General features: G+C 29.0%; 1 protein-coding gene across 1 annotated transcript; it reads right to left on the reverse strand.

The window, feature by feature from the left end:
* Positions 1-4218: 4218 nt before the first annotated feature.
* LOC111621936 (cytochrome P450 3A41-like) lies at positions 4219-9019 on the reverse strand. The gene is made up of 12 exons (XM_023364188.1): positions 8946-9019; positions 8691-8787; positions 8562-8614; positions 7222-7318; positions 7039-7155; positions 6845-6933; positions 6315-6457; positions 6089-6204; positions 4907-4985; positions 4600-4760; positions 4434-4522; positions 4219-4366 (listed from the first exon to the last, which is right to left on the reverse strand). Exons 1-12 carry the CDS (start codon positions 9011-9013, stop codon positions 4219-4221), a joined length of 1257 nt encoding a protein of 418 aa, XP_023219956.1. The 5' UTR covers positions 9014-9019.
* Positions 9020-12186: the final 3167 nt, after the last annotated feature.

Consider the following 12186-nt stretch of genomic DNA (forward strand, 5'->3'; position numbering starts at 1 on the left):
TTTTTTATTTAGTACATAAATATGATACATACGTATGTGTATACGTTACTGTGAATGACCGATATCTGGCGAATGTCAACATTCTCCGGTGAATGTCAGCATTCACACAGTCGTTTCATTTATGTACGAAATATTTGCTAAATATCATCATTTCTCACTTACACCGGCAAATGTCGACATTCAGCATGCACTGATGGTGAACGTTGAACATAAATATTTTTATTACGTTAAGACAAAAATGCAACTTTTTAATATGTCAAAATAGGAGAAAGCTTAAGTAACAGCACATGTAAATAAACTGTTGAACCTAAAACGAACAGTACATTCTAAATCATTAAAGAAAATAATACAATAATAAACTTACACATAAATTATGTGATTAACGTTCAGTCTTATTTATTGCAACAGCTTAAACTGTTATGGCACTTTGAATTGCACAAGAGTCCCTTGCTTTTACAACTGCACTTCTTTTTGCAACGACAGCGTATGTATAGCCTTGCCCTCCACTTTTCGAATTAGCTGCAGCTGCTTCTCTCAGCGATACTGCTTGAGAAGAAATCTCATCTATGGAAAGTAACGTTTCTTTACAAATTACGAACTGATTACGTTATTACGAATTGATCTGTTAATAGTGTCTTTTATTCTGATATCGCCGACGCCTTACCGACGACCACTCTTATCCTGCGGAGGATGAGAGGGGTCAAAAGAACTTGATAAATCGTTCAAAAGAACAAAAACGCCATCCAGTGACAAAGTGGGCGGTTTCCACCAAACCGTTGCCGGGAAAAAAGGTACGATCTTGTTATACCTCCGGCTACCCAGAAATGATTTGACGATAGACTGTCACCTCTCTGTCGACATCGGCTTCTCAGGTGTCGTTTTCACCTCCACCAAAGCTTATCTGTGCTTGTCGATATACACCGGCGATTGTTCGAATGTATAATAATATAACCAAATATTCGGTCTTTCACCGACGTATTTTGTATGTGTCGATATTCACCGAAGAGTATCGACATTCTCTAATTTCGGTCTTTCACAGTAACATATATAAAAATTTATTTAAATATGATTATTACGTTATTAATTCACATTAATAACGTTGATGCGCATTTCTTTGTTTATTTAATTAGGCTGCAATTTGAAAAATTGTAGAGCTATAAATTCCGTAACAGATAAATGGACTGTCCGTTTGTCTGTCGTTTCTTAATCTCGAGAACAGTTCGATACATGAAAATCAATAGATGTTGGCCATCTCTTATTACACAATAAACACAGTTTAAAAATTATAACATGCACGTTAATCGTTTTTCAAAAATAAGCAATTATCTTATTCGATATGAAAATTGCAGATTAAAATTTATAATAATTATTGTTATCGTGTTTTTTTTTTATTTTATATAAAGTTTTGAGTTTTATTATAAATGCAAAAACTTAAAAGCAAAAAATAAATGTTTAATCCTACTTAAAGATATTTTTGTTCTTTATGAATGTTACGATGCAGTTAAAGAGAAAATGTCTGCAAAAAGTAAACCTTTTTAATGAACATTATTAATTTTAACTTATTACAATTAAACGTAACACGTGAAAGCTTAACCAAATCTTTATAAGTTAAATTATATATGCTTTATTCCTAAATCGTTTAGTTATTAATAATGTTACGAGCTGTGAGGCTTGTGATATAAATTCAGAATACAGTTTACCGAAACTGACACTTTTCTTTAGATACACTAACAAGTCTTTCCCGGAACCGGTGCGACAATAATGTCTTTTCCTTTTGTTGAAACCTTTTCTATTTGAGACATAAAATATATATGAAACAATGTAAATGAAACCGAAAAGTTCAATGCATAGAAATTATATAAGTGACGGTGTAATTAAAAGAATTGTTTTGATTTTTGAGCGTATGGACACAATTTGTTATGTGCAATTCCTATCTTCAGTACTTCACATTTATTGATCATCGATTGATCAAATATCTGTCATCTGGATAACGTAAATATTGGACGGTAGTCCGAAATACTCTAAAATATCGCAATGACTCCAATTGGACTCGAATCTAAATTCTTCATTACAAAGACTTTTGTATTACTTCGCATGCATAACTCTCTCATATAATCATCCTTAAATCATTTCATATAATATATCAAACAAAGGATGTTAATATATAATTTTAATATGGCGAAACTGTCAGATTTGATAACAAAAATCAGATCCTAGTGTAATAGCTCGGATATCTGAAAGTATATTACAGGATACAGATACTCTGTAAATACAGAGTATAACCCTTTATAATAGAGGCATTCTGTATCATTTGTCTTTTGTTTCTTGTTAGACCTACCCTTGCTGATGCCTGTAACTATTGATTTTGGGGAATTTCTTTCGGTAAACAAAGACCGTTTTCCAGGGGGTGCCGAAACTGCTATTGATTGTTTTTGTTTTTCCATCAGCTGCTGCTTGTACGGTGTATCTGTTAGGATTGCTGTTTTCCCTCTCCTTCTGCTATTTTCGATGTTTTTCTTGGTTTCAACATGTGGAATTCGTATTATTTCTATGGGGGAAACTGAAGTAAAAACTGAATGAGTAGGCCTACTTGTAGCGGTGTAATCAGTGACCGTTTTTTCATCTACAATATATAAACTATAAGACCTATTTATTAATGGAACATTAACGATAAATATATCGAAGCTCACAGAAAATATTAATAAATTATTTTCCGAATAAATAAATATAAAAATTTGAACTTATCGTATTTACTTTACCAGACGATATCGCCACTTCGCGCATGCTCAATTTCGCTATTTTGTAAACAGACGATATTTATTTTGTGGAAAAAATTTTTTATTTCGATTGTTATTTCACATTTTATTTCTCGTTATAATAGTATTTAAATTTAAAAAATGTTTTCATAAATAAAATAAAGTCTCTATCCAACAGCAGAATTCGTGACCACCATCTTGCTCCAACGTGCACTTTTCATACTGACTGCAAACACGGGTCAACTTTATTTCAAAACTAAACAATTACAGTCTTAATTAATTAAAGGTTACTTCGAAAACTACAATACCTTTATCTAAAAGGTAATGTAAAAGTTCACAATAATACTTACTTTTTAGAAACTTTTTATTTTTGCCAAAAATAACTTTTCTTCGCCTTACATAACGACTTTTAGTTTTTATTTAATTTGCAATTTCGTCTAATAAATTTCTAGTTTTATTTTATGTAATACTCGGTTCTTTATTTTCTTTAAACGTAAACTTTGAGAATCAAACTATTGTTTCTGAAATGATAATAAATAAATAAATACTTTTATTAACCATCTGACATCACAATGCCGAAGTTAACAAATTCGTCAATAGTTCATTATAATAACTCTGCGCATCCAACAAAAAAGTATTTTTAACTAAAATATATAACGAGCTGATCAAAAATAAATAATTATTCAATCTTTCATGTTTCCGTCATTTGATATATAAAATTTAGTCATGTTTTCTGCATTCATTTACTATGTTATTTCCCCTGTTTTTTTTTATTAAATAGTTAGACTACGCTTGATAAAAGTTATACAGTAGATGAAAGTCACAGTTCCATTTAATATCGCGTTGAATTCCTCCGTATTATATTCTGTAATTATACAAATAAAAACCTTCAACCAAAACACATTTCGACAAATCTTTTGAGAAATTCGTAAGCAATGCGTCAGATCGACAGTTATTTGTAAATTATTGTAATTGTATTTGTTAATTGTAACTGTAATTGTAAACCGTATTTGTAAATATTTGTAAGAAAATTCAACCTTTATTGTAATATGAAGTTTAAATTAATTTACATTCAGTTATAAAATCTAATTATAATGATTTGGTTTCGATCTTTAGAAAAACATTTTGTGGACGATGAAGACCTCCACCAGGAAAAAACTCTGGTTCTTCCTAAAAGAAAAAGTTTAACAAAATTAATTTCCTTTCTAAATTTATCTAATTTTAATAAAATTATTTGTACCTTAGTATTTACTCCAGGTTTAAATCTAATATTTTGTAAAACTTTCACCAAAGCCATTTTGATTTCCATTGAAGCAAATCTCTTGCCGATACAATTTCTCGGTCCATCACCAAAAGGAAGATTTGTGAAAGGAAGTATTGTATTCTTATTTTCGGGCATGAATCTATAATCGAAAATCGTTAAAAACAGCTTTTACATTGAATTTATATTTGCAAAAGGAATTTACCTTTCGGGATCGAATTTATCTGGTTCTGGAAAATATTGAGGATCGTGATTAAGTGCGTAAATCGGTACATTAATTAATGTAGATTTTGGAATTATAATCCCTGTATCTCCTAATTTATAATCTTCAACTGGACGGCGTTCTAATCTAATTTTTACATAAACATATTTTATTTTCTATATTATTACATTTTATATGCTCAATCAAAACAAACCTTGCAGCTGGCGTATAATATCGAAGAGTTTCTTGCAAAACGGCATCCAAATATTTAAGTTCAGTCACATCATCAACGTGTATTTTTTCCTGTTATAATAATGTTAACTAATCAAATTTTTGAATCATTTTGAGATAAATTATCAAATTTATATCAGGATATTTACTTTGCCTTTTAGAACTTCATCAATTTCTTTGATAAGTTTCTCTTGTATTTTTGGCTTAATTGCAAGCTGATGAGCTACAAACGAGAGAGTTGCTGCTGTTGTAAAATAACCCACCATAAAAAACATTACACATTGGGAGATGACGTCGTCCAGTTCTAATGCTGAGAAATAACATCATAGTTAAATATAAAAATACTGTACAATCTTTAGTATTTGTATAATGTCTATGAGAGTGGATCAATAAATAACCGCGAAAACAATGACATCGATAATCGTTTATTGATCTGTTCTTATATATTTTACTTACTCTTTTTTCCATTTTTGCTATTAGAATCTTCTTTTTCCGCTTCTAGTAGTAATTGAAGAAAATCTTGTGGTTTCTCATCCTGTTTTAAAAACAAATGCAATATTTAGCAAATAAGTTAACATCTGAAATAATTTTATTTAAAATTACTTGAATAATAGCTGAATTAGTTGAATCTCTAAATAATTTAACGGCTGTATACTGAACCAAAGATCAAAGGTTTTGAATTAGAAGTTAAGTAATTACCATTCACTTTTAGTATGCAATCGCAATTAGTTAACTTCTTCTAGGGCAGGGGTCGGCAGTTTGTCAAGTGAGAAGAGCCAAATTGTCATGAAAACAAAAGAACAGGATAACAAAAGTACTAGAGAGCCGCAGATTAATTTAAATTTGCGAAATACGACACACGACAGGGGCGCCTCCAGTGGACGTTTTTGGCATAACGTTACACGGATGGACGGTCACGCGTTCAATGTGTTATACATATAGATATGCTTCAAATGCTACCACTCTTATGCGACACATATTGATCAACGCGAGTGTGGTCATATGCGGACGGCATACGACTCTATCTCATAAAGGCATAAGTTATAAGGCTGCGGTGAAATGAGGTGAGGTGAAATTGGAGTTTATGTCCGAAGAGTTTATGCAAAGAGCCTCATGCGGCTCGCGAGCCGCTAATTCCGACCCCTGTTCTAGGGAGAAGTTAACTTCTCCCTATATCTCTAAGATTTCTGATTGTTCGCTAAGAAGTTAACTTCGTCACTAAGCGAAGAAATTAACTAATTGCGATTGCATACTAAAAGTGAATGGTAATTACTTAACTTCTAATTCAAAACCTTTGATCTTTGAGAAGTTAACTTCTCCCTATATCTCTAAGATTTCTGATTGTTCGCTAGATTAGAAGCCTTTAAGAAGATAAACGTCTGGGTACTTTTCTGAGAACGTCTAGCATTTATCATCATCAACTCCTAGGTACTGTTAGAAAACTATTAGGCCCAAACATCTACATCATTAGGAATATTTTACATGAAAATATATTATTATTTTTCTTTAACAGCATTTTAATAATTTAGTGTTATTATCAATTAAACAGTGTAGGAGTGAATATAAAAGTTTAATGAAACTTAGTTTAATTTAATATAAGTTAAAAGTAATATAATAATTTTAAATAAAAAGGCTTACTTCGTTCAGATGTTTTCTCTCATTAATTATTTGCATTGCAACATCCTTAAAGAACAAAGATGTCCTTGGATCAAATAAAGATAAACGAAGTATCTTCGCCAAACCAGGAAATAAAACTGAAAAATTAGAATTTTTCCATAGAAAATTTCATTTTTATTCTGTTTTACTCTTCAAACTAATTAATTAGACTACTGTTTTTCTCTTCAAATTAATTAATTAGACTTACCAGCTATTAAGGTTCTCCAAGACATGGGCCTAATAGTTTGTCTAACTGCCTTTAAGAAAGGATTATTGAGATCTTTTCTGGAATCAAGTTGAATACCAAAAGAACATCTGGCAATTACATCCATAGCATAAGCACCAAAATACCTGAATCAGAAATTAAATTTCAATGTTATTAAATTATCCTACATTTAAAAATTTTTTTAGTAATGAGTAGAAGTAAATACGGGATGTGCTGATTGAGAATGATCCATTTCTTATCAGTTTTTTACTTCTATTGTTATTTGGTTAATTCTTTGCAAGCTCATCTTAATGCATATCATAAACTTATAATAATTTTAAAAAAAAGTATATATATATATATTTTTCATTGGAAATCATAGTTATTTAAAGTAATAAAACTTTAAGGATGCGTGACCTGCGGAAAGATTTTGAGTTGCATATTTTGCAACAAAATCTAGTCTAGATCCGCAATTCTATCGACTTCTTATTCCTTATAAATGATAATTTAATTATATCAAACAAATTTCTTACTTGGTAACATCAATTTCTTTTTTGCTTTCAGCTGCTTCTATGAAATTATTTGTAAGTGTTTTACCGCAGTCATCAATTAATTTGCTCATCTAGAAATTAGAATTTATTTTAATAATTTCAATCATAAAAATACAGTTTATTAATTATTATCTAACTTAACATTTTTATAAACTCTATCATTTAAAAAAAATTACCATTTTTATTTTTCCGGAACTAAAAGTTGGAGTCATTATACTTCTTAATTCCTTCCATTGTTTTCCATGTTGAAAGACAAGCATTCTGTCAATGATATTGTCTCCAAAACGAAGACCCTAGATAACAATATCATTAAAATAAATATCGAACAAATAACAAACTATTTCTGTAAATTTACTCACTCTCCCTTCGGAAAATACATGAAAATCTTTAATCAGAATATTTTTCAACAGATGTGGATCTGCTATCACGAGAACTGGAGCGGCACCTTCGTATATACTAAAATGTATATGTATTATAATGTTTACAGCCGTAAATTATAGTTAAAATTTAATTTATAATCTATAACTATAGTTTATATAATTTAAATAGCTTCAAAATGAAATATGATTATATATCCCGGTCTTGTCAAAACAGTCCTGATTTTGAGTATACATGGGGCTGCAAAAGTAGGTATATAGTTGAGAATCTGAGAAATAAAAATGTTTGGTGTTCATTATTATTTTTTTTATTATCTTTTATTAGTTCGTATTTCTTATTTGTGATGTAATTTGTACATAAAAATAAATGTTCTTCCTTCCTATTTTCTTCCTGTATGTTTTTTTTCCAACTTTATACATACTTTTGCACCCCACTGTATATCCGGTGTTTCAGAATAAGTCATATAGGAAACCAAAATAATTTAAATCGTTTTATTTACATTGAGTAAATTTTATGTTAAGAGAGGTTATCATGTTCTAAAGTATTAAAATATTGCTCAGGGAGCTTCACATAAGGGGCTTTTCCAAGTTTTCTCAACTCTCTTCCTTCTTCGGACGTTCACAGAACTCAATCCCTCTCAAAACCTGAAAACCTTTATCACTTTATTAATAATAAAATGCGTAAACTGTATAAAATTTAGTAATTTAGTAAAATAAACAGACGTCTATTGAAGTTTAACCCCTCCCTTTGTCCAACATTGACAGACTTGTCTTAATATTTATTAATATTTATATGCTTTACAAGGAAAATATAATAGATTGAAATCTGGAAGTGCTTCTACAATAGAATTGAACCTAATACAAAATTAATTTTACTATTACAGAAAATGATATAGCTTATAATTTACACTCTGATGTAACTAATTCATGTATTTTAATTCAGAATATAATTAGAATCTTAAATAAATTAATTAGTAGAGCAAAATATAATAGAATGGCATTGTCTAAATATTCATACAAATTAAAATGACAAATTCTTAAATCATTTGAAAATTTCTCATATGCAGTACTGTATAAATTTATAGTAAGTTTATTTATTTTAGAATAAAATTTTTGTTATTCAGTAGAAGAAAAACATGTTAAATTTAATATATAATTTAGCAAATATAGAAAATACTTATATTACAGAGATTTATTTTGATTATCTATATACTATATACCCGTTAAATCTATACATACATTTTAATTTGGATGTAAATAATTTAATACTGATATTTTCTAATATTATGAATATCATATTTTCAATTGCTTTTTTCTCTTACCCAAATATTTTTCCATATTTCTTATACCATTTTTGTTCCCTTTTTCCATGATGCTATAAAAATTTAAAACTAAAGTATACATTTTAAAAAGAAATACATTTATAGCATAAATAATATAAAGATCCTTACGGAGTAAAAATCGAATTTGAATGATCCCGTGAAAGGCATTGGAGTTACTTCAGGAATTCCCAATCTTTTCCAATAACCAAAATTTCTTGTCACATACCTATTTTAGTTTGAAAAAACAAATTTTATGATTTAAGTTATTCAATTAAAGAACGTTATCAGAGTCAATGAGACATTAATTTAATTTATTCATATATTCATATTATCATCTAGGAAATTATAGTGATAAATTTTAAAATTTGATTAAATTGTACTTACAGATAAAATGATACGAAGATCATCACCGGGAATATAATATAAAACGGTATTCCGTAAAAATCAGCCATTTTCAAATGAATCGTATACTTCAGTAAAATAAACGTAACTAATAAGTTTTTTATTGTTTTTGTAATGTTATTAACTAATTGTCTCACATCGGGAATCAGTTTTGTAATCGTTTAACATAAACTGAGGAAATGACGTTTTTAACATTAAAAAATACACACAATTCTAATTTTAATAAGAAGAATTTACATTATAAATAAGAGAAAGTATATAAAACAGATTAAAATTTGTTTTACTATACAACAACAACAATCGTATTAGATATTCATTGCAATTATAGTCAAACCCGTTTGGGCGTTGGACCCAATCTAGATAAACCGAAATTAGTTGGAATGTTCAAATAAAAGCATAAAATACTTCTTAATGATTAAAAATAACATGTTTTACTGACTCGAAAACAGTAGGAACATTAACATTACATAAATAGGAACATAAAAATTATTTACTACATACAAACGCAATGTATTCATATCCTTTCAAAAGTGAGATTGCTACATATTAAGTACACATTGCGGTCGTATTACAATCGGAGGAACATATTAAGGGCGTAAGGTAATCCGTTACGAATATATCTAGCCCCATCTCTTACCACTCGGCCTCCCCATTCTAGTCTAACAGAACTCACGATGGGCTTGATGAGAAGGATTAGTTTAAAATTATGTAAGAATTAATGATAAATTATAAATGTGGTAATTGATTACAGATCAGATTAAAAGCATTAAAATATTAATTAAAAATATAATTTTATTTAATTAGATTAAATAATCTGGGAGTAGCATGCGTTGCTATTAATTTGTCAAAAATTCATATTCTGATTATAAAAAATTTCTATTGCCATAATATTATTCTTTCGGAAAGTAATTTGTTAATTTTATAATTTATATAATGCATTAATAATTTTAATTTAATCAAGAGTGAAATACTATTACAAAATGAATTGTAATAATATTAATTGGAATAAGATCGATAAACGCGATTTAATTTTAAATTTCAAAATATCCTTCCTGTATAAACTGTAAAATTTCCTGGAAAACTCGCGATTGTAACTTTTTTTAATACAAAATAGGAATTTCAAAATTAAAAATTTAAATTAAAGAAACAAGAATCGAATTTTTATCTTTTAGAAAGAATTATACTCGTTTCTTTTTATTTCTCATTCAATTAAAACTTATAATTCATACATTATAGAACATAGTTTACATCATAAAGTTAAGATAATCTTTGAATAAAGGTAGCAAGTTTTTATGCATATTACGTGTTATATGTTTTTTATAAAACACTCTTCCCATTTTGAACTTTTGAAATAGTTCGATTTGGTTTTTGATGGAATACGGAACTCAATATCAGGGCGATCTGCTAAGGGTAATTTTCTCCAAGAAGAACTTTCTAGGGAAACTGACCCCTATTTAGATATTAGACAGGTGAAAAAACCTGGAAAAACCTTATGCAGACAGTTGGAATTTGCGATATACCACTGTTCAGTGTTCAATGTCCAGTTTTTATTCACTCGACCACCGGTGAATCTTTCCAAGTGAAAAATATGTTTTCCATCTTTCATCCTAACTTGATTAATATAAGTATAAAGTTAGGATCATTTGCATTGAGCATCCTAAATTTAAACTTACTCTTATTACTTATTACATTAAAAAACAGATAGTATTCAGTTTTGTTATTACATTTTCCGTTAAACTTCCTGGTATTGTGTGTATCGACATTTAGAGTTCATTACTAGGTGGAGAACGGAGAAATGTTTACACAGCTTGCACTAAACAATAATCACTTTAAAATATCTGATATCTATGATTTACCATATTATATTACAATTCTCGTGGCAATAAGTAGGATATTATATTTCTTTGTATATTTAGATATGCATTTATTATTAATTAATACATTAATTAAATACAGGTAACCCCCGTATAACACGGCACTTCTATAGCACGGATTCGCTCTAACACGGTTCGAGAATTGGTACCATCCCCCGTATAACACGGTACTTTTATAGCACGGATTTACTCTGACACGGTTCGAGAATTGGGTAAAACCCTCGTACAACAGGAAATGTAATAAATTTTTACATACTTAAGTAATAATAGTTCACGAAAATTATTATTTTCGTGAACTATTAGTACTTAAGTATGTAAATTTTCTCTTCTCGCCTTCTGTCGATACACGTGGTCCTTCTCGAAACTTGTTTCAATGTTGCCAGATCGCGACGCTTCTGCTTCTGATGTTGCCGAATGTTTTTCCCTTATTCCATACTTGCTTTATTCTTCATAAGTGCTTAGCACCATATAAGGAAATTTATAAAGACCTTTTAACTAGAAGCAAGCAATCTAAAATTACATACATTTTGCAAAAGGTAAAGCATGGATCTGAAGATAATGCAGAAAAATGCTCAGAGGATAAGGATAACTTGCCAAAAAGAAAACGCTCTCGGTTAATTAATAGTGTTTTTAGTGATGACGAAGAAAACATTGTTTAATTTATATTAATATGTATCACTTAAAAAATTTTTATGAAGATATTTATCTTAATTATGAAAATATACTAGCATGTTTTTTAATTTTTGGAACCTAACCATCCTTTTCGTATTAGTTCTTTGTTTCGTATAACACGGATTCGCATAACACGGCAATTTTTTGGAACGTAACTACCGTGTTATACGGGGGTTACCTGTATATCATTTGTAAACCCGTTAAATTCATTATTTGTTTCTAATACTTATAAAGTAATTATTTGCTTAATAATATGTGTAATTTAGAAACTACTGAAACTTATTGTTCTAAAATTTAAATTACCCTTTTTCATCTTCTTTAATATATATAAATAATATTATTTAATTGGCTTAAAATTTTCAAGATAAGGCTGATTGTAACCTCTTTAGTCAGAGTAAGGTCTATAAACACAAGGTCAGGACACCAATGTTCCTTATGGAGTCGCCATTTTGGTTCCTTAGTTTCATGGCCACGGTAAATATTTTAGTAAAAGAATTACATGTGTTAACGCCATCTACTGGAGCATGCATAACTAAAGAGGTTATAATCAGCCTTAATTCCTAAATGTTTTAAAATAATTCTTAAATATCCGTCTATATTTTTAAAAGTATGCCTATTATTAAATGTACTGTATTTTGAAACATTTAAATACTGCATATTAAAAAAATAACAAAATC

This window comes from Centruroides sculpturatus, unplaced genomic scaffold, assembly GCF_000671375.1.
Source record: "Centruroides sculpturatus isolate CEXI.00-Female unplaced genomic scaffold, Cexi_2.0 scaffold31, whole genome shotgun sequence".
NCBI classification, from domain to species: Eukaryota; Metazoa; Arthropoda; class Arachnida; order Scorpiones; family Buthidae; genus Centruroides; species Centruroides sculpturatus.

Bases quoted from the DNA above. Each gene is read 5' to 3' on its own strand.
- LOC111621936 (XM_023364188.1), bottom strand. From the start codon at position 9,013: ATGGCTGATTTTTACGGAATACCGTTTTATATTATATTCCCGGTGATG. The intron at 8,788-8,945 runs GTAAGTACAATT...AAACTAAAATAG, and splicing joins ATCTTCGTATCATTTTATCT to GTATGTGACAAGAAATTTTG. The intron at 4,761-4,906 runs GTAAGTAAAATA...GTTATTTCTCAG, and splicing joins TAGCAAAAATGGAAAAAAGA to CATTAGAACTGGACGACGTC.